At 38.8% G+C, this 24,517-nt stretch overlaps 1 protein-coding gene across 1 annotated transcript in view; it reads right to left on the reverse strand.

The window, feature by feature from the left end:
- NKAIN3 (sodium/potassium transporting ATPase interacting 3) overlaps positions 1-24,517 on the reverse strand; it is a gene marked incomplete at both ends in the record, with an annotated part of 372,440 nt that overhangs the window by 73,778 nt on the left and 274,145 nt on the right. Inside the window, one exon of the mRNA XM_082321687.1 lies at positions 14,716-14,913. Coding sequence (XP_082177813.1) covers positions 14,716-14,913 — 198 coding nt within the window. The remainder of the gene's footprint in view (positions 1-14,715; positions 14,914-24,517) is intronic.

The raw sequence follows: 24,517 nt of genomic DNA on the forward strand, positions 1-24,517 counted from the left end.
TCCCGTTCACAGTGGTGAATCATAGAAAACCTGAGCAACAAATTCCACAGCACTCTTCCTTCCATGGGCTACATAGCAGGAGTATGTAAGATGGGCCAAGGCACAATACCAGCCACCCCAGGGCAAGTGGTGAGGCTGGCATGGCTCACGCCTCGGCACCTATGTCCTCCCCATCTATCTCCCTGCACGATCCAAATAGGGCGGACCTGCGCTGTGCCCAGCATTGGTGGCCAACATGGCCACCACAACCGTGATGCTAACGTTCACGCACGATGGGTAACAGAGGGTGATGCTCAAACTAATTTTCTGGCTCTGTTGGTTTTATTGGTCTAGACAGGGCAATGCACACTGAGTGTGTTGGAAACATGAGGATGTCCTGCCTATTAGTATGAGTGACACAGAAAGTAGAGCATTGGAGGGGGATGGTGAACTGCTCTTTTTATGACTTTCATACCCCACTTTAGCTGATTGCGGAAAAATGAGAAGATTAAAATATCCTGAAGTCTTTTGTGTGTTTTCCTTGGAGTCTAATTACTTGGATCATATTGTAGTTAGGTAAGGAGAGTTATATTATTATTATTATTAATTATATATTACATGATAATACTAAGATAATCACACATTATACTGTATCGATATAATTTTATATTAGTATTCTAGCTCACATTACAAAAATTTCCATGGTTAGAAAAAGCAGACAAACTCTCTGGTACAACAAGCCCTGATTAACGTCCCATCTTTACATTATTTATGTAGGATTTGCACAAGAAAATCAAAAAGTTAAGGCCAAAAAGAATCTTGTAATAGGAAAATTTGTCAAGACAGCCACTAAATTTGATAATATTATTACATTTATTAAGCTTTCCGGTTGGAAGGGCCTGTCCCAGATTGTATATTGATAAAAGATTGTACTGTATCACTTGTTAAAGCTTGGTAGCATGTGGCAGACATGATCCACATTACCTGTGAACAACACGATGGCACAGATAACAAGACTGAAATGTGTTTAAATGAGGCTATGGGTCTGCAAATGAATTAAACATGGCTTCCAGTTTTAGGAAAAAAAAATTGATTAAAGCTACAAAAATGTGGAGAAAGCCGAAAACGTCAACCTTCAAATATTATTTAAAATCTCCCCTCCCCACAAAAAAAAGGTGCAAATACTGCCAACAAACATTCATAAAGTTGTCCCTGGACAATTAATATTGATCCTGGGTTGCTGTTCTCCTCAAGAACTGTTGCTGTGTCTTGGGCTCATAGAAACAAGATTAGGGGGCTGGTTTCAAAATCATTCTTAGGTCTTGTGGATGTAAGGAACTGAGCATTAAACAGAGCCTGTAAATGCTGCCATGTGGATAGAAAAGGTATTTTGAACCTAAGAAGGGGTAAGATGTTACTAATATCTTTGCTCATTATTGTAATATTTAAGTGTGAACTGGGGTTTTGAATCATATTAAAATTAGCTTATTTTTCACTATATCTCTTTGTGTATCTTTTTAGTACTGAGTTAGCAATACAAACTGTCAAAAAATTTCATATGTAAGATATTAAAGAAGAATTTGAATTAAAAAAAGAAAAATCCTGTATTTCTTTCCCTCAGGTTTGACTGGGAGAGAGTGAAGAGGTGAGCCTTAATGCAGTGGGCCAAGCTGCCCTCATTGAATGCACGAACGCGTGGCATGCGATGTGCCCATGGCAAGTCCCATGCCAGTGCCACCTCCCTGCCCCACCGTCCATCTAGGCTAGAGAGGCCCTATGGAGAGGCGGGCAAATGACTATGGGACATGACACATCCACAGTCCCAGATGTTGTTCTGCCTTTTGGATGGGAAAGGGCTCTTTAGAGGATGTTTAGGAGGGGGTTGAAGTAAGACTCTAAGCTAGACTCTTTTCAGACAAAACAAGATAAACACATGCAAAAGAAGGTAGAAATGAACAGCAGAGCCAGAAAATGTAGCTCCTCTTTCTAGCACAGCCTCTTACATGTGAGGTCAGTGGTGGAAAACCCCAGTACGGCATGGCTTCCCATAACTCACTCCCACTCCTGATCATTCATACCCATAACAAAATATTTAGAAAATTGATTTCATCTGCCTAAAGCAATGACAGAGTCGTGGCAGTGAAGGAACAGATGCCCCTCTTTATAATTAAGCCAGATCTCATTTCACAAGTAGTAGAGAACACAAGGAAATAAAGCAAAGAAATAAAAGAAACGTAAAGCTTGCAGTCCATTTGTGTTCTAGACTCAGCTCCTCTGGAAAGGAAACTTATTACTGGTGAAATCATGGTCCCAGGAAGACAAAAGGGAGAAGAAGCAATAATGAAACATTTGGGTCTTTCCAGTTCACTCCTGCTTGCCTGAGTAAAAAATTAGCATCCAGGGAGGGCAAACTTGGCAATCCCTGGCCATTAGTGATGAGAACTACCAGGAAGATCAAATTTGTAAGAAAAGCCTACAGGTGATGGAGAGGGTATTTCAAATACTCACCATGAGGATTTCACTCTTGAACACTTTTTTCTGGAAATCAGTGTTTTACTTGAATAAACACTCAAGGTATAAGTGACCAGAATGTAACTTTAGTTTTCTGTGTTGATCTTTGTGATTTAACTATATATTTGAGTCTCTATACTTGTACCTGTGTGAATATATCAGGTGCACTATAAGTTAATAAACAAGATAAAAATAAATTAAACTAATCACAAATAAAAATGGAAATGATCATGTTCTTTTAAGAGGCTGTTTAATTATCCACCACTTTTTACTGTCATTCACAGTGATTATCAATTAATCTACATAGCAGGAATTTACATAGGAGGTAATGGAAAGTTAAGCTAGAAAAGTTCCACATCACTAGGAATGATTTCTTGAAAAATCTTTACCTATATCATAGATCCAGACAAAGATCTAGCAGATGTCTTTCACAACATCTGATTTATTGGATTATCATTTTGATTCATACTAACATCAGAATTATGGAGCAACACCATTATTCATCATTTTTATCCTTCCATGTGGGCAATTGTTTCAACTGAAGTCTTCTACATAATATACAAGGATGAGAAGAAATGAAATTTGCTTTTCAGGCTTCTACTTTAAGTTGATATTCTGTTCACTCAGAATAGTTACTGACATCACACAAAAACTTACAAGCTGAAAGTAATTCACATCAGTTTCCCTTTCAAGACCACTAGCAATCTTACCTGTTCAAATCATAATCAAACCACAGCAAAGAAATGCCTCATGCATCCATTTCACTCAATCTCTGTCTATTCTGAACCTTCAGAGAACACAAAAATCCTTATATATACTTACTCCTAGCCACAACCTCAACCACCATCCTTCTCACCTGTGTTTGGTGGTTTTCTTTCCATGACATGAGACTTATTTCTTTTGTTCTATAAAAGTGTATTAAAAGTGCTTGCTCCCTTAGGTAAGCCTGACAACCACTGAAAAAACAAATTCAAACTAAAAAAAAGGCAAATTCATCAAGCAACTCTACGTAAATTACTACTGTGATACTGTGAAGCATCACTTCTTAAGTACTTATCAACATGCATCTTGACTGTACTCACGTATAAACTTTTCATTAGTCTCTCTTGTTATATCACAGTGTCACCCAAACTCTGCCTTCTGCTACCTGTGTGAATGAGTCTCGTGGGCTATAATCCCCTCTTTCCTTCCTCCTCCACACAGCTACGCACACACCTAATCTGTGAATGAAGAGTGTTGCAGCAACCATCTGGCAGGCACTGAAGCAGCAGAAGAACCACTCTGGCATTGCTGCTGCAGCTCAGTGCCCTTCCCCAAACACTGTGTCAGAGGATTTTGCATGAACTGGGCTGATTCCATGCCCAGCACCTTCCACGGGAGAGTCAATAGGAGCTAAGCAGGTATTTGTAGTGGGGCATGGAATGGCCCCATAATGAGTCCACCCTGCCCCATTTCCAAACCTGTCACCTACGTGGGTGCCAGGGAAGCACATGCCGTGCTGGGCCTCGCACCTGCTGTTGGGAGGTGCTCTGCTTTGCAGAAATATAAAGGAAACAGCTAAAAGAAGTTTTTCAACAGTTTCCACAATACTAGATAGTGAACAAAGAACAGTCAAAAGATATGCAGATATGTTACAACATTTGGGCCAGAAGCATTAACTACAAAAGCTTATGAAGGCAGCATTTACAGAACATGTGCCTTTTAAAAATTACTCTGGATTGCAATCTTCCTAAATTAAAATATATTTTCCCAGAAAACCTTGTCTATCTTTCTGTGAGTTGTTCTGAGAGGAGCACATATGTACATTGACTTTCTTCCTCGGTGAAAATCAAATCATTCCCTCAAAGCTTGAGGAGTATGAGCTGTTTCACTGCTTGTTTAGTGAAATCCCTGCTCTGTCTTCTCATATTTCCCTAGGACAAAACAGAGAGCATTGCAAATCATCGGGGACTGCAGTAGAGAGAAAAGAATTCTTTCTGCAGCCAGGTCACATTCATTTAATGGAAGAGCTAGGCTGTGAATTCAGTACATGACTAAAAGAAAAATGTCCTGTCGGTGGAAGCTCACACAGCGATGGGTTTTAATCAGTGAATATTTTCCCCCTGTATAAGAACGTCTGGTCACATGGCTATCAACTACGATATGCAGCAGGAATCAGCCTGATGAGTATGAGTGAGCACAGATCTATTGCTGTTAGGATCAGCGAGATGGTAGCATGAGGTTTGCCTCTGGTTTGCTGCGTCCTTTACACTAAATGTGCAGACACAGGCTAAGGAATCAGACTTTCTTGGTAAAATACCTTTTCATTATTCAAAAGCACATCTGCATGTAAAAATCAATTAGAATTGCATTTTCTGGAAATAAAAAAACCCAACAAAGTCAAGCCTATTCAGCCAGAGTTGTCAATCACCATGTGAACACTTAGCCTAGAGAAGGAGTTCATTTCCTTGGTTGGTTTATCAGCTTTGTAACTGGAGCAGACCTGATGCAGCACACTGCTGGAAATGGAGCAGAGCTGTTTGCATTGAATTGCAGCTTCCAGAAAGGTATGAATTTGATTCCACCTTCCGAGGAAACTAACATGCAATGATTGCCACAGAAGTTGCTGAAAGGTCGGGAGTGTTCTGAAAGGCATGAAGACAAATATCCTTGGGAGCACCATGCTCAGGCTTAAATAGGAATTTCCAGAATCTTTGGTGTCCCAGTAGCCCATCGAACAGTTCATGGTTTCAGACAATATAGTCAATGAAATATGCCTAAAGTACAAAGGAAATACTGCTTCATTTTTTCTAAATGAAAAAATGTTGAATTTCCTCATTCTCTAAAAAAACGTTTAAATTGCTGATCTTTGTTCCAGTGCAGAACAGTACTTTCTCTTACAACTTCCAAATTTCTAGTGTAACATAAATTCAGCATTCTGCTCATCTCTAAAGATAGCATGTAGGAATACAAGTTTGCTGAGGCGCTTTAATATGTCTTTACCTCTTCCTCCACCTCTCCTGCTTATTTGCAGAGATGTTGCCTTGGATTGGATCGGTATCAGCGACCACCAAGTTTACTGTACACCGGGTTCCCTGTTCAGTGTCAATTCAGGTTAACACAACACTGGAAATGGATCTGAATGAAAGTATCTGACTGAGAATTACAGTGACTAAGTTGCAGACATATATTCTGTTACACTGCTTCTGCCATGGGGGAGGTAATTCTGGGCAAAAGTTGAAGAGAAAAAAAAATTGATATTTTCCAAATCTTCCATTTATCTCCAGTGTTTCTGCATCATTTTTAAGAAAATATTAATGAACTCAAAAAAAAATTTAAAAAAGCAATCAATTTTTATTTTTACTCCAAATATTTTTTGTGTAAATAAAAATATTTCATAATACCTGCACACAATTTCATTGAAATTTTTGTACAATATTGAAAAAATGCCATAGTAATTTTCATGTAAAATGGAGAATAAATCCATATCAATTACTGCAAAATGTCTAGAACAATTTAGTTCTCATATCGATTAGTTGACAGGGTGAAGGCACTACTATATTGCTAGTGATTAAATTGCTGTCCCCTATCCCCTCACCTTTAGCCAGGTCTGCTGCAGAAGTTTCCAAACTTTTTCACAAATCCATATCATAACAGTTAATGAATAAATGAGCATGCAAATAACTATAATATCAGTGGCTTCAGTTCCTTTTAAATGAGCTGCTTGAAAAGGCAGATGTCCCCAAATTTTTCTTGATTTTGTCTCATGTAACTGCTTTCTTGACTCAGACTGGTAATTAGACAAATATACATGTGTAGTTTACTACCTACACACTACCATGAATAATGAGGTCTAACTAAATCTAACAAGAAAGGACAAGGCCATTTCTAGAATGTAGGCACAGATGCATTCTCTCACTAATTTTGTTTCTCTTGGTTATACTTTTTTAACACTGAAGGCTTGATACTGGTAAAGGTGAAATGGGCTCTATGCACCCCTGATCTACTATAAACATTGGAGGAATTGCACAAGGCGTAGATTATGATAAAAATACAATGACACAACTACTACAAAGCATTGGGAGTAACATCAAAAGCCATAGGTCTGCACAATCCTCTGTAGCCTCTCCGCAGTCTGTTCCAGAGACTGACAACTCCTCTGTAACACTGATCCGGCTGAGAAACTTCTGATTTTCAATACCCTGTTGATCACTCTAAACTTAACTAATGAATCTGTGAGAGGCCAACAGGCTACCTTAACTGACTATTCACATGGCTAAGAGACAAGTGTTCCTGGCTATTATTGTTGTTGTTGTGATAATGAGGATGAAGAACAGGCATATCTTTCATACTCTCTTTTGAAGTAATGTTGAAGTTCAGCTCTGCAGACAATGCAAGATTAATTTTCCATTCCACCTGTGTAATTGTTTATTATGGAAAAGAAGACATGTTAACTGTTTCCTAAACAAAAAAGGTGAAAAAATTGCAAGCAAAAATTCAAGAAATTATGTAATACCTTCAGGACAACTGTATTTTACTCATGTACCATTCTTGTAGCCTTTAACACTAAATTACCTCATGTTTTCTATCACATGCTGATGTTGACTGGCTTTCTTAATCAATCACATGTCACTTGAGGAAATGGAAAGAGAGCAAGGAACCTGGCTGAGCACTGGTGTCACCCCCTACAGGGATTTCCTTTGGAGAACAACATACATGACGTGCTTCCTAGCATCCTTTTCTGTCCAATTATAAAAATGACAGGGCCATAACTAATGGGAAAAAAGGGGCTGCTGCAATGCCCTGGAGGAACCACATTATGTAGTGATATCATTAACCCTTTTGTTACATTTAAATGAATACGAACCAAACTGCAGCTCTGGCTGCTTGAAGGGAGGGGCAAAAGCTGCTTTGCAGCCTCTTTCGGAGCGACTCCTGGAGCTTTCCAAATGGCATAGAGAAGGCAATCTTAACATCGGGGACAGAGGAAGAGCCATCCAAATTAACCCAAAAAAGATTCAAACTTATGCCTCAGTAGTAAAAGCTTGGTCAACAATCTGAACTTCATTAAGCCACTCCAGCGCTGTCGCCGATCTTAGTCTCTCTATAGCTCGACAGTCACAATGTTTCTCCTGATTAATTATTTATGTGGGACTCATAACCTCCATTTTAATGTCTGTTGTGCTAAATATGGTTTTTAATTAAATTCTATCTTTCTCTGATGGAAAAAAGCATTTAAATCTACCAAATGTCATAATTCATTTTCATAATAAATAATCAACATTTGGCAGATTCCTTGAAGATAGCAGGGCAGAAATAATTCACAAAGTGAGGCAATTGCATGGGGTCAGTATGAGGCACTGATTGGTGACAGATATACAGAAATGTAATCACGTTGTTTAGCATTTCCTTATGGAAGTAATGCTGTATGTTCTGGGGAGAAAAACACACAGTTAGGACATCAGAGAATTGTGAGGAAAAAGTAAAAAGAATTAATTCCTCAAAACCAAGAGGAAATAATGATCTTTATGACGGGGATGACTATATTATTATGAGTCATCATAATAATAATAATGAAAATTCAAAATATTTGAAATCATCCTACCTGGTTAATTAAAACAGAAGAACCTGCAAATGTAAGGATGACAAGTCTAAGAACTTTAAGAATTAGATTTTTAAAAGTGTTCAGGATCAATTTATGTCAATAATTATGAACCTTTTGGACAGGTAAGTACTATTTTTACAGAAAACGAGGTAAGAGCATGAACATGAGGCAGCAATGTGCCCTTGCTGCAAAGAGGGTGAATGGTATCCTGGGCTGCATTAGGCAAAGTATTGCCAGCAGATTGAGGGAGGTGATACTTCCCCTCTACTCAGCACTGGTGAGGCCACACGTGGAGTACTGGGTCCAGTTCTGGGCTCCCCAGTACAAGAAGTACATGGACATACTGGGGAGAGTCTAAAGAAAGGCCACAAATATGATGAAAGAACTGGAGCATCTCTCCCCTGTGAGAAAAGGCTGAGAGAGCTAGGACTGTCCAGCCTAGAAAAGAGAAGGATCGGGGGGATCTTATTAATTAACATACATAAACACCTGAAGGGAGGTTGCAAACAGGATGGAGCCAGGCTCTTTTCTGTAGTGCCCAGTGCCAGGACCAGAGGCAATGGGTGCGAACTGAAACACAGGAGTTCCCTCTGAACATCAGAAAACACATTTTCCACTGTGAGGGTTATCAAGCCCTGGCACAGTTTGCCCAGAGAGGTTGTGGAGTCTCCCTCTGTGGAGATATTCAAAAGCTGTTTGGACACGGTCCTGGGCAACCGGCTCTAGGTGGCCCTGCTTGAGTGGGGGGTTGGACCAGATGACCTCCAGAGGTCCCTTCCAACCTCAACCATTCCGTGTGATTCTGTGATACAGAGGTTGCAATTTTTCTACCAGTGGTAGACAGGTCACTGAATATTCAGACACTATATTGAAAGCTGCTTTAGAAGTCTGTTGCCGCTTCGGGGAATGTGTACATTTATAAATTTCAGTAACTGAAAAAGGTGCACTGGGAAGACATCTTCTCAGGGCATATACTTTAGCAGATATTTTTTATGTGCTCTTGTTGTCTAACACAAATCCTGGAAGACAGTGACAAGTTACATGTGGTTTTGTCATCTCTTGCATGCAGAACCACAGTTAGATATACCCAGATATTAAGTTGTCCTCCTTCAACTACTATACAGCAACGCAAGCTGCCTCTGCACTGTCACACTGCTATATCCGTACCAGATGTGTTCCTGTGCCAGAGTGAAAGCATGCTCCAGACCAAGGCAACCGATACTGAATGAAGACCAACTTTATCTTCAAACTCTTTAATGGTTTTGGCCCCAACAACCTCTACAGTACCAGAGAGAGTTTCAGACTAAAGCCATGGTCAGCAGCTCCACTACTTTTGATTGACAGCTTCTTCACTTCATCATTTATGCAAATGACAGACCTTTTCTGAGGGCCAGAATAAGGTCAAATATAAATGAAATTAATTCTTAGAATATATAAAGAACCTCTAAATCCTTTCAGATTTTTACCCCAAGTTCAAGGTGTTTTCAGCTTTTTTTTCTGTCTGCACTTCAAGAGGGCACACGTCCAAGAGTGAAAGAACATTCAGAAAGAAGCACAGAAACTCAATCCTTATCCAGACAAAGTTTCAGCTCCACGCCCCATTCTTCATCTGGGGAGAAGGTGGCAGAACAACGGACACAAGACAGATGCATGTAGCTTAATGCAGGGCTGGAGGTGCTCACATATTCCCTCATTAGGATGGTAGAAGAGCTTAATAGGACAGAATGCCCCTGAATGGAAACCCCGCACCATCTCTATAAATGTCATAAATGTAACCACTAGATGTCACGTGAAAACATACCTTTCTCTACCATGTCAAAAAGGTAATGGATAAGTTTCTCTGGCAGAGATTTAAAAAATAAAATGTTCTTCTACAACCCTCTAGGTAAACAGATCATCTAACTACTTCCTGCCAGCTCCTGCCTCAGTCCACTCTGAGGGACAAATTGCGGCTGGACATTTGCCCACTACGGCTGCATCGATGGGAGGGAATTCCTGCATGCCTGGGAGCGTTCCTGGCACTGGCACACCATCACCCATGCCGCTACACGGCCAGCCGTGAGGTTGGCCTTCTCCAGCCACCACTCTCCCCAAACAGTTCCCAGGCATAGCTTTGGTCAGAACAGTCCAGGGATTTTTCCTGCTGGGTAGCTTGAACACACCAGCCTGTTTTGAAGGCTGAGACCATCAGCGGAGATGTGAGCTGTTCTGAGCCAGCTGGCCTCAGTACCCAGTTCCCTTGGCATGTTTAATTTATGTGTATAGATGTAGTCTGTCCATCTTGCAGGAGAATTGTTCAGACTCCCAGTGACCACAGTATCCAACTCCCAGTTTGTGTGCCAGGAGTGCTTTTTCTTATACTTGTGATATTACAACTTCATTATATTCTGTAGAAAGTAATATATTTTTCTGGCTGTGTTTTGTGCTTGGTAACATTACGGATAAGTTATTCCCCATCGATTAGTGCCTGACTTTACCTTAGGCAGGTGTGTTCACTGCTTTTAACTCCACTATGGAAAAGATTCAATACTCTTAATCTCTCTGTATCACATCTTTGCCTGGCTTTACACTGTAGTGAAAACCAGGTGACTCCCCAAGAGTGTTTTTTTTCTGTGAGTGTTCCTCATTTGTAGGTCCAGCAGTCACCCAGAGGTTATACTAATTGACACTTCTGAGAGACAACAGATGGACCTCTGCTAAGTAAACCAGTGCTTTTCTTCAAAATATCCTGCATTCAGTCAGCATCAACATGCCAGACAGCTTGAATGTTTTGTGTGGTTTTAGGTTTAGGGTTTTTTCTTTCTCCCCCCCCACTTCAGAGTTCTAGATTTTAGGTATGGCTCTTCTATACAGTGAAGAGTAATGTGATGAGACCCAGAGGAAAAGTTAACCTCACCTCTTGCAACACAGTGTTGTGAGTAGGTAGTAGCTCCTGTCCCAAGAAGCAGTCTAGTTGTGTCAGCTTGTTGCTCTGCCAAAATTAATTCATTTTGCTTTTTCAGCACTGATGAAGTTATACGGCTGCTAATTCCAGAGCTGTCTTGGTGAACCCTAGCTTGGGGGGGTGTCTGCTTCACAGTGTAGCTGTGGCCAAGGTTACTATGATGTTAGGCTCAGGGTCTAATACAAAACTATCTGCAATCACTTGGAGAACTTTTTAAATCTCAGGTTATCAAAACCAGTGTCTACCTGGCATTTAACATTCTCAGTGTGCATTATCTATTTTCAAATAACAAAAAAGACTGTATGAAGGGCCTTTTGCAAAGTTGCTAAGCTGTCACCATTTTGAGTGTAATATCCATTCTCTAAAAATTCAGGTTTCAGTAAAGATGATCTACTTTGGATTTTAAAATTAAAGATGTTGTGTGGAAGGATTTATTCATCAAAATAATATGTATTGTGCCTTACACATCAAAAAAATGCAGATTTTAAACACACAATTTAAATATATGTCATCTTTACTATTAATCGCATCTCACTCTCATATTTCTCTTGATTTTCCCCCAATTTAAAGAAATGCGTAACACCTTCAACTCCCAATCACTTCACTAGCCACCCAGAATCAGGATGAGATACAAAGTTACTGTTTCACCAAGAAAAGATACTTTTTTTTTAGAAACAACTATAAAGGAAATACAAAAAGAGCCTTACTGTGTTAGAATTAAATAAATGACTGTTGAGCCTATTCCCTGAAGCAGGGTCTAATGTAGTCATAGCTGCAGCATTCTGTGCATAGAAAATTTCTCATACCAGTTAAAAAAAAAGATTTCAATAAAAAGTCACCTTTCAAAAATGGAGAACTGCTGCTAGTGAGTTATATATGTCGACAGGTATCCAATATTTACCCCTGGAGGGATTTCTTCTTACAGAGGCTCTAACTCCCTATCAAATGGAAGTGCTCACCTTCCCAGTCATTTCAACAAGGGTTAGCATGATAAAATGATTTGTTATGCCAATAAAGTTTTTGTTACACTGTAAAATGGTTTGTTACGCTACTACTGCTACATAAAAATGTTATGAAAATTAAGTAGGTTGTAAGGTCCAAAAAGGAATAGGCTGGTTTTAGGACTAGCCACCAGGAAAAGAAAAAAGAAGGATCTTCTGATCTACAATTCTTCAGTACTGTAAAAAAGACAACTTAAATGACCTTTTCACTAACAACTGAAATTGGTACCCCAATTAAAAAGCAGTTATGCATCCAAAATGAACGGGAACTTCCTCAGGTCAACAGCACTCAGAAAATGGGAGGAAACTGCAACAGATCTGATAATCCAGTTGGTGACTTCTGTCCTGTGTGACAGTAAATTAAACAAGCCTAAATTATAAATCAGACTGGAAACTGAAGTGCAGACTCATGGTATGCTAATCATAATGCGTCACAGATGGGATAGCAAGATAATAAGACTGGAGGAAAACCTTACTTTGTGTATGGGATTTTCATTTTAACATTGTGTATATCAGTCAAAAGCAATATCTGAAACTGGCAATTATCTAATTCACAGTCAAGCCTTATAAGTTCCTGGCACATTTTGAACTTGCAATGAACAGTATCCAGAATTTATTTATGATTGTTCCAGGCAATCAGTCACTCCACAAGAAAAGGAAGGTCTGTTACATCTTACGCTTTGTAATTATTACATAGTTTTTATACTTTTCCATTTTCATGTTTCTTTTTGATTGTATAGATTAAATGTTTTTATGCTATTATTCTAATATTAATATTTGTGTTCCAGTCATTTGGTAAATTTTGACCAGAAGTGTACTGCACTGATAAGTGCAGAAGAAAATAGTTCCTGATTTCAACCATCAGCTGTATTTCCACTGAACTCTAAATTTGTTTCTAATCACAAAAATTTTAGAAAAATTTCTAACACAATACATTTTTTTTATAGAAGTGAGGAAGTATTGGAAATATTTATGGTTTTCTCCTTTTAAATGAACCAGACTTCAGTTTCCCTTGTACAGGCTCACTGTAACAGAGCTAATAACACTGCATTGCAAGGGGAATTTGCTGCAAATGAAGAGCTTATAAGAGAAGCAACCTGCTTTCAGTCTCAGGCCCCCACAAGAGTAAGGAAGGTGCATTCAGCTAAGTTTTGCAGATGTAGTGTGCAAAAATCTTCTGCAAGGCCTGCTTTCACAGTAACGTTCTAATGTATGTTGACATACGCAGGGCTGGGCCTCAAGAGAAGTGATTTTGCCTTCACTGGAAAAGGTCCTGACTCAAAGTCTTTGCTGCCTGACTGAACGACAGCCAGGAGAAGGCTTGTGTACGTGCTTGTGATGTCACTGGTGCCTGAGAAGCCGATAGGCCAGGAGCAGACACATGGCTTGTGTAAGTGCATGTGGTGTCACTGGTGCATTAACCAAGTGCACTAAATCAGACCTGGATTGTCAAGTGGAAGTTCATTAATCACTGCTGTAAGATACAAGTTTATTAGACAGTTGGGCAGGATGATAGTTGTAACCACATACACTGATTTTCTTCTTTCAAAAGACAAATGTCCTTGCCTTTAAAAAGTGTATAAATTGAAATTTGAAAATAATTTTAAACTAATGAGTGAGATTTATCGTATATATCCCTTTTACTTTGCTAGTGGCAGTATTTACTGGTCAGTTAGTAAAACAGCTTGAAGTACTGAATAGACCAGGAATATCTAGCCTTTCTGGTTGCTCAGACCAGGCAGCTCACCTGACTAGTAGGTGTGGACTGCAGACTGTGTCTCCTCTCCCACTGTCTGACAAGCACTGGTGGCCATGGTTAGGACCACGAGCCATGAGCATTTATGTTCTCAGAATAGGTCCAGACATCAGACCTATGTGCACCCACATGGGCTGGGCTGGTTGCTATGCTCTACACATAGCTATGTAGGGAAAGAGCTACCACTTCTAGCAGATCACAGGCAGCTCATGCCAAACAACCTTTTAATCACAAGCAGAAGCAGCCATCAGATTGAGGAAAGACTGGAGTCAAGACTGGGCTGCTGCTCCCAGCGCAACTCATCCAGCCTCAGTGCTTCCCTGAACTGCAGACTTTTATAACGACTTCTTGTACTTGCAGTTTTTGACCGGTATTGCAACTACAAAATGTGGATCACGGAAGTAGAGTATTCTGATAATGCAGAGTCCCAGGTAAGAACAAACAATATAGTTAAATATAAATGAGTACTTTAATTCCTAATACTTCTCTGACCTTTTTCAAGTGTTACATCCATATCTCACTTTGGGAAGAAACTTAACCATGTATCATGTAAAATATATTTACATTCAGGGCTGAATAAATACCGTCATTGATAGTGAACTTTGGAAAGGTGTAGGCAAATTAATTTGGACAAGTCTGCTTTCCTTCGCTGTACATGTCTCAATGAATGAGAGCCAAGAAAAGTTAATTTTCACCTGTGCCAGCAAAGGCCATAATGAGGACTACACCTGTACAGAGCTTTACGAGATATAAGGAAAGAGAAGAGCAGTGCACACTTTAATAATGTGAGTATCATTCTCTAATTCAAAATACAATTAAAAATCTGTGCTGCTACCCATCAACTACTACATCCCCCTTTCAGGACAGAGAGACCCAACATCAGCAGGCTGCATGCGAAAGGACCGCCGGGATCCAAGTACAAAAGAAAACAGGAACTTACGGAAAGGAGTATTTGTATAGCGCTGTGAATGACCTCTAGGTACTGGAAGTCAATTATGCAGCCTGTCACGGAGACGTAGGAGTAATCGTCTAGGATGCCAGGGGCAGAAGGACGCACCACCCTTCGTATGCAGCCGGGCCCGTGTTCCCGCCACCAAGAGCGGTGCATTGAGATGTTAAAGGTCATGAGATCGGTTTCCTAGGAGACAGGGAGGGAAAAAGTGTGAAAACCTCTAACTTTGTGTTATTTAAGGTAAAGCAAGGGAAATAAAAGATGCTTCCAATTATTACAAGGAAAATGAGATAAATAACTTGCTTTCCCTCTCACCCCAGAAATTTTAACATGAAAGTAGGCCATTAAAGGAGAGAGAGGAAATTGCAAACATTTATCGTTTATTTTGTAATTGTGCATAGGAGCTTCTGTCTGGCAGAACGGTTGTACCAGGTACTGTACAAAACACAGTGCATATCCTACATCTCCATGGATTTACAGTCTGAAAAGCAATTTCGTTGTTACTTGATTAGAATGTCACTTAAGAATTAATTTTTTTAGCAGGCAGCAGAGACAGTTTTACCCCACGGTACTGGCGATAATCTAAAACAAACTTCCACCATATGTATTTAAAGTAATAACTATAAATTATAACTATTATTTTAGGTAGGACCACAGCCAGGCAGACTGTTTCAGCTGCCAAAGACTCAAATGAAATTATGTCTCCAGCCAAGTACCCTGCTCTCTTTTCTCCCCTCTGCCCCTCATCCAGATTACCATCATCTCAGTTTAGCTAACAAACCTGCTTCTGTGAACTAATCTGGGTTTAAAATACACGCAATAACTTCTCTTCATGCAAATTATCTTCAGCCTCAACCACAGCTTGTCCGATCAGGCCTCAAACCTACCGTAACATGTACTGGCTGCACCGTAGCCCATACAGTAGGTATAATGTCTGTGCATTTTAGTTAACATTATCCCACTTCTACTTGGAGCAGTGGAAGCGGCAAACGTACTAAGGCACTGAAGATTTTATAACAGCCTATCTATGAAGTACAATCAGGAAAATTCATCTGAATTAACAACAGATTTAGGTCTTTAGGTCATGCTCACATAAAATACACTGAAGTTGAATGGACACCATTTAAATGCCAAAACACAACCTCCTCACTGGAGATAAATGTGAGATTAGTTACATTGATACTTTAAAAAATTAATTCAAATTTAGGTTTCCATGTTTCCCCATCTCAACTCCAAGGTAGCTGTAAAAAATGTGTGCAAAATTGTCAGCCGTATGTCCATAAAATACCCCTGTTTCCATACATGCCAGTTGGTCAGCGCTGCTGTGACACTGATTCATCCTTTGCATCCCACTCTGAATATCTGTTCTGTCAGTCTGTCTGCAGCCATTTATTTTCACCCTGACCAAAGGGACATTCGGTGCAGGTTCCAGTTGCCGGAGGAGTCCACTCGTTGTTTTCCTCTGTTAACTGGCTTTATTCTGGCCACACCTGAAAATTAACGGGTGAATTACATCTTGCCAGTCTCTGTTACTGCTAGTTAGCAGTAAGAAATCTGCCTTTGTGATTTGCTGCTTTGCTCTCCGTAACTTCTTTACCCTCAAAATGCAGACTTGCTGGAGCACTATTTACAGCTGATGAGTCATTTGTCTTTTGACTTTGCGTGTCATTCCTTGATACTGGTTTAGAAAATTTTCAGCTGCCATATGAAAATGACTTGTGAAATCAGAAGCTGACAGACAATTCAGTTTAATGAAAATATAATTATAAATATATAGTCATAGGAAACAGCCGAGGCTTTCTTCATACAACAATGCCAGAGATTGCACAGTGTTATCAAGTGCTTTTAGCAATCGTCAACTGTAAGAAATGCCATTTGTCAAGCAGCACACATATACTCACTCTTATCTATTTCAGTAACTTTGTTGAGTAGGAACATGGATTTGCCATGTGGGTTAGTGTGTATCAAATATTGAGAGGTAACGTTTTGTTATCACAACTGTGGGAATAAATTGTGATGTCTGTGGAGCTGGTGTCACAGCTTTCTTCGCTCTTGAGGTTTTTTTCTCCTTTATTTTTTTGTCTTTAAGTTTTGATTATTATGCCCTCTTTCAGTGTTTGTGCTTAGCTAGTTCACAGCCAATGGCAAAGAAAAAGGGTAAATTTGCATGAGGAAACAGCTTGATAAATGTTGGTGACACATTTAAAATGTAAGAACTTGACATGTGGTCAGTACAAATAGCTCTTACAAATAAAATCTTTCATTTCTGGAATTCTTAAATGTTTGGTTCTTGGGGTGATTAAAAAAAATTATTGACTTGATGGTCATGTTTAGAGATGCTTAATTAGATGGTCATGTCCATATTTCAAGGCTGCTGGTGATGCAGGGAGTGCAATATTGTAGTTAAAATTCTTTGATTAAAAACAAAAGAGAGGTCATCACAGCACTTGCTGCTTTTTTAAAAAAAAATATTATCCAGAAATTATGGATAAAAGGCTGGGAGAAGAGCTTTTCATAATTACTTTTCACTATGTGTATTATGTCCTGACTCCTCAAAGCAGCTAAAAGCAGATAATGATAGCCCAGCAAAGATCAGTTTTAGAAATGCAAACAAAACCACCTGGTGCATTAGCTTGACCTCTAAAATATCACTTCACAAAATGGCAGCCGTAAGCTGTTTGAGCTGATAAATGTTAAGCTGCCAATCAATAAAAGAAAGCCTGACAAAAATCAATTCTTTTTTTTTAGTGGCTGAAGCACGCTCCTCTCTAACTTCTTGGAGATTCTTAATCCATAAAGTGAGTCGAATGTGCCAGGCATTAAAAAATTAACCTGTACCTTTATCGTCATTTACAGGAGTTTAGAAAATTAAAAAACTCTTTGCCTGGGTGTACAGGTTTTAAATATCAGTGAACTTTTGAGAGTGTTTCAGTATGTGTGAACTCAGTGCTTGGAAACCCTGTGCATGGTGGAAAAGCTGCTGCCCAAGTGGCTTATTCTCAGTTGTACATTTAATGAAAGTTAAGAATTCTTTCAGAAAGTACAAGCAGATACTTGAAGTTTTTCAGTACATCATGTACTGTTTTCCAATGTCACAAGCAATCATTAAGCAAATGTGTATAAAATGCTTAATCTTCAGCAGGTGATGTAAAGTAAACTGCTTATTTCTTGTAGAAGAATGCTGCTGTTTCATAGCAAGAGACTCAGTTTCAGGCTCTGTACAAGAGACATCAAGTGGTCGCTTGGGAATTAATTTAACAATTAAAATTTCAATCATGGATGGAAAGTTGCTGTCTTCTGAGCTTCCAACTCATAACATATATCTTGATCTTAATTCCATACATCAGCAGGTCCACAGTACTTCCTAGGCTGGTAACCTCTCAGACAGATGCCATAAATGAAGAGTGAGCAGAACACAGATAATAGGACTTCCAGAAAAATCATGTGGGACTTATTGAAGTGACACAGGGAAGGATTATCCTATGTCCTACTCCTCCCTTTTTCAGTCAGCACTGAGAGAATAGGCCAGTCTGTGGTAAGAAGTTTGCTCCTGAGCGTAGGATCAGCCCAATAATCACTCTTCTACTGATGTAGAGTCCCACTTAACTGTCTACAGCTTTTTAAGCTTTTAAACTATGTATAGGATTTGTGTTGGCTGTCAGCCTGAGGATTAATTTTGATCATTATTGGAAATCATTGCTATGGCACGTACTTTCTTTTAGGTGAGATGTAATCCCTTTAAGTCCCAATAATACTGTTTTCTAAGTGCTTGGAGATAATGTTTAATTTCATTAGATCTGCTTAAATTCTACATTTGGTTTCAAGTGGATATTTTCTATTGGGCAGGGCTTTGAGCAACCTGATCTAGTGAAAGATGTCCCTGACCATGGCAGAGAGGTTGGTCTGGATGATCTTTGAAGGTCCCTTCTGACCCAAACCATTCTGTGATTTTATGATTCTATTTTTAGATGGTGAATCTAGACAAATTTTAACAGATAAAAGCATAACACAGTTTATTTTAAAACTAAAGAACAATAATAAGGATGATGCTCCTTTCATTTATTTGTCTATACTTTATGTACAGTGCCTGTAACAACAACACAAAAATTAATCAGAAATTAAGGCTAACTAAAATCACCAGATGTAAAGAAAAAAATACACTAAAACTCCAGGAAAAAAAACAACACACCAAGATGGCCTCGTATAACAAACAAATACAATGCTGTGACAGGATGATTATGCATTGCAGAAATATCTTTTTTCACTGTATTTCTCTGCTTTATGACATGCTATTTTATATTTCTTTTATTCCTTGTTAGTATCTGAAAAATACTCTCTTAGGAAAACTGTACGAAAGACAGCGTGTTAAGTGGGATGGAGGAGAAGCACTTTTTCTGCCACAAGACAGCTGTCAACATTTGAAATTTCACAGAAATGTGCAAGAGCACAAAGGCCTGGCAAAACATAATGTTAGAGATCTTGACTTTATTTTTGCTTGTGTGGTACCTAGCCCTTCCTAACACTTTTTATGATATTGATACATACTATAACTTATTAATTATTATAAATGAACATTAATTAGGCTGAGGCAATAAGAATTCCTATCCCATTTCCTAAGAGTAAGAAGAATGCTCCAGTTCTAACTTGCAACCCAGTTTCTGGTTTTAACAGTAAGGAGAAAAGATTTTCAAATAAATACCTGGTCAATAGATAACAAAAGATAATATGCATAATGCTAGGAAAAAATAGTACATTTCCTTGTAATTCCCTACACCCAATTAAGCTTTTAGTTAAGATTCAGTGGTGTTGGCATGGACAAGGGACAAGCACATCCCTTAGTATCTAATTTCAAGGAGACATTAATCCTCATTAGATACAAATGATGCGTTCCAGCATTAACGAAACCTGCTCTAATTGCAGATGTACTTTGAACCACGAGCATCAGCTATTAGCCAAAGAAAAAACCCCACTGGCAACATCAGCTTAGTTTTCCACCTTGTTATTTCCTGAAACCACAGGTTCTGATCCCGACTTGCTCTGTGTGTGACCAGTTACACTCCATCTCCTCTCAGTACTGCTGAACAAATTGGTTTTGAAGGCCTGGGCAGATAATACTGAAGCAGTTCACTGGCAAATAGGGAAACTTGTAAGTCACTAGCTCCCATACTGTCTTGATGGGGATGATAATTTTTTAATATTAACTATTGACTCAAATTTTTCCTGTTTGTTTTTAATTTGAACTCTTGCTTAAGTGTTACACAAATGGGTTTTACCTGCCCCATGAGCTAGAGATTGAAGGTAGCCTACTCAATAATTGTAACATTCCTGCTAATGTGATGGAACTATGAACCATGCTGCTTCCAGGCAAGCTCTCTAGGTTGAGGTGGCTGCTGAAAACATAATAGTCAATATCTCTTCCTCATCCTGAGCACTCTGGTGAAGAGATTACATGAAGAGCATTCTTAAATTGAAGCTTATGTGTTGACTCTATTGGGATTATTCAGCTCTCTGTACCGGCTGATAGACTGGACCTGGGAAATTCATCTCTTTGTGGTAGCAAACCCAATGCACGCTAGACCAGAGGGACCATGTGATACACATAAATTAATTACTACTAAAAGAGAAAATTCACAATATCAAGATCTTTGGACATAGACCATGAGGTAACCCCAGCATTATGGGCTGAGAGTGGTTAAGACAGGTAAAAAGGCAAAGTCATTTTGGGAGATAAAGTTAGAGGCTCATGGTTCTCATTCACTGAGATTAGAGGTTCACAGATTGAGCAAATTCTGTAACTATGACATCAGACCATGACTACAGAAAAGGATTTCCGTATCAAGCACAACTACTGTTAGAAAGTTACACTGATTTAATCTATTTTTTTCCAAGCAATCCACACTACAACACTTGTTAAGCATTTGACTACATGCCACCCCTTACCCCGCCACCCCCCAAAAACAGATATATGTTAGTACTGTCTTCTCCTTCTTTCACTTCTTTCAGTCCTTGTGCTACAGAGAGTGTTGTGAGATCTTATTTTATTTTATTTTTTAAAAGTGAACAAAAGCACTTTTGGAAATTTATTTGAAAAACAGGCAGATGATCCACATAAATGGTAAAAATAGTTCCTCTGTGTTGTTTAATTTGCCACATGCTCAGGGATCTGTTTCTTGCCTTGCAAAACAGGCAATTTTAAAATTAGATTTAATGACCTTACTAGCAAAGTAAAATGTCTTTAGAAATCGAGAAGGCAAGAAGTCAACAAGAGAAGCATACTGCTGTTGTCTTCATGCAGTGTTAGTATTAGTCACAAGAACAAGTCATAAGAACCAGCAAGGGGCTGTTTTCTGAAACTTGTTGTCCCTAAAGATGAACTCTGATCTTTGGCAATATTCAGATCCACGCTCAAATCCCAGATCCATGGCTTATGCTTTTTCCTTGGTCTACCTCCGTTTTGTAAGAAGTACCTCTGTTTTGTAACAAGAAACAGCCCAGAGAGATGGCAGAAATAAGGTCCAAGCCCAAAGGGAAAAAATGGCATGAGACAGGTGATTGGATCAACATGAGCCTTATTTGTCACTTGTCACAGGCAGTTCAACATGAGCACAAAGAAGTCATGACTACCCAGAAAAGCTGTTGTGCTCCGATGGAGTCCTTGACATGTGATTAAGCTGAGCACTTTTAGTCTGAAAATTGCTCTCACCTATTCCCTCTGATGATCCAGAGGTATGAGCCAACATAGGTTTATAGTGATGGCAAACTGTGAGCACTGCTTTCAGTTTTGAAGACTGGGAATAGGCTAAGGGTTTGTGTGAAGTCAAGGGTTTGTGCAGGTTGGTGTGTCCCTCACTCAAGCTATATCTAATTTTGACTGAAATGAAGAATCAAGAGAATCAAGACAATATTGAAATGTAACTGTAACAGTAAAGAACTGGAAACATCATAGGCAGGCCGTACATAGGCACCAGCACAAATGCTGTAGGAAAACTTCTCAGGGCAGAGAGCCAGGAAAGGTAAAAGAAGGCATGAAAAAGTCTTGGTATAAAAAAAAAAATTAAAAAGATCCAATTATGGGCCATAAAAAAATGCTGTCCAAAAGGTTCATAAAACTATGAACATTTGAAAAAGGAGTTTATAATGTAAAGCAATTTTGAGTCTCAGCAAGAACATTTTAACCTATAATTTTTATTTTATTTTTTTGCTATTGTTTTTAAACAAAATTGCTGAGACCCCTATGGAGTTATGCATAGATTTGAAATATCACAAAATTAAAATTTGTCACCAACACACCTTCCCTCAAAGATAAACGGCCTCAAACAGCTGTAGAAAGCTCTTCCCACACTATTTTGCAGTATTTTATTTATTGATACCCAAAGCAGAAGTGATCACACTCGTGTGTGAGTACCTCACCACTGTACACAGCCTCTAAGCATTCGACAAATACATTGGTTAAGAAAGTATGTACCTATTGAGAAGACTCTTGCAATGTTGATGGGGACTGAATTTCTACACGTAAAATGGACAGGTCTGGCCTGGCCTGATCATGCTAAAACTGTTCATTCTTCTGTAGTTCTCTATCTTTTGTACCATGGACACCGTAATGTGACAAACCCTGCAAAACCGACCCTTTCTTGGGGTCATGGTTCTAACATTACTAGGAAATGTATGCAAATAGGAGACACAGATTGTGCCAAAAGCCCACATAAGCCAGTATGAGGAACAGATGCAACGCAGCCTCTAGCCAAAACAGGATTCAACTTTGTTATTATCCAAATAGCTGTATTTTGTTCACAGTGGTTGTGAACAAAGACAAAGCATGGGGATAAAGACATGATTAAAAATACAATGTCACAATAATAGTACAGTTAATTTTAATAATTTCCTTCATTTCTGGTGGGTTCTTTGCTCTGTCTCTCTGTCCCAACTATAAGAATACCATAACATCCCTTGCTATATAAGGAGATAAATGCACATGAAAGTGAGTCTTAAATTTAAGGGTCTGTACCAGACTCCAATGACATTAAAAAGCACCATAAAAAGACTTCTGAAAACTCACTTGAATGTTAAAATTTCTGACAAGAAAAATAATTCCCTCTTTTGAGACTAACCAGAATGTTCCTACCTGCATACAGGAACACTTTTAAAGATTAATAGGCCAGTTTAAGCAACTGCTGTTGTGTTCTCTGCTTTGCTTGCTCGAAGCAATGCAATTGCTCATGATATTGCCAACTCTTGTTGTTTTATGGCAAGTCTGGTTATGTTCAGCATTTTTGTTAAAGCCTCCATTCCCAGGGACGTGAGATTACAATAAGAAGTTTGGCTTGTTACAAGAAAGTGAGCTGAAGAGTATATGCTTCAAAAATCATGAGCCCTACTGCTAGGCACTTCCAGTCTGTGCCATAACTGGCATTATTTGCTACTTTTCTTAAAGCTGAGCTCCTGGAATCTAGATGGGAAGCATCAGCATCACCAGTTCAGAACACAGCTATCCAGGGCACCATGTGCCATAGTCTCTCATCTCAGACGATCATGGATCCTTCAGGGTATAGGAAAGGACCAATTGTTTTTTAACTGTGATCAAAGGGAATCACTTAAGTGCACCCTAAAACCTTAAAAGTCAGAGGTCTTAAGCAATACTTAATTTTATGTAAATTTTAAATCAAACCGCATGTTTTCTTGGAACTTCTGCCAGGAGATCCTATTCTTTATTTTAGAGTGTGTGCAAGGGGCAACCAGAAAGCTGTGCTAATTCACTGCATCTTTTGAGTGACCTCCTGCACAGCTCATTGAATAAAACTGTCTGCCACTAAGTGAGTATCAGTACTGCTGAAGCCCTCCTGAAGACTCAGAATACAAAATGAGACACGAAACAATAAGCAGCAGAAGTGTATTGAACTACTAGGGGTCTATTTTCTTATTATTTTCATTTCAGTGAAGCACAAGATGCTCCTAGAAACATAAACTTCCTCATGACACTTTTGTTTCTATATTTCTTGTCTGGGATATCAGGTCATCATATTTTTGCCAGTTCCTCAAGATTTGTGGTGCTGTTTGCCAATGACCTTGGCTTTAGCAGAGCAAACCTTTAATCACAGGCCTCGCTTGCATTCTGCTGGAGCAATGACAGTCTCCAAAATGAATTTGATACACATTTTAAAAAAAAAACAAAAACAGTCCCTAAAGAAACTTTAAGTTCAGACGATGAAATTTGAAATCCTCCCTTTCCTGGCAGAGGAAGTGGAACACCAATGACTACAGGAAAGAGAATCTGCTGTAGCAGAGCTCAGTTAATATGATTTTTTTAATTATTCATTTCAGATTGACTATATGCATTAGTCCACATTTTAGGTTCCTTAAAACATTTTATGTATTTATGTAAATACATGCATACATTGTATTTTATTTATGTACACGCAGTATGCATAAATTTATATATTTACATAAATATATAAAATAAGTATACATATAATTATATTTACCTGTAAATATAAATAACTCTTACAGACATTCACATAAAAGAGAGTTTTGCCATCTCTAGTAATTTTCAGATTTTTCAGAAGACTATTTCAGGAACAAGGACCCCTTTTTCTCTGACATATGTTCTCTATAGCAGGTCTACACTCATCATAACCACACTTCTGAAGTTCTTTTGATGAGATTAATCAGAAGGATCCGATGGTGTCCAGTAACTTTTGGATAATTTCATGTTTGCCATGCCAGAGGAAATCAGTGAGGTGTTAAGTCTACTTATATTTTTTTTCATTCTGAAGAAATTTCTCACAAAAGTTCC

This window comes from Platalea leucorodia (assembly GCF_965183815.1).
Source record: "Platalea leucorodia genome assembly, chromosome: 1".
Lineage (NCBI taxonomy): Eukaryota > Metazoa > Chordata > Aves > Pelecaniformes > Threskiornithidae > Platalea > Platalea leucorodia.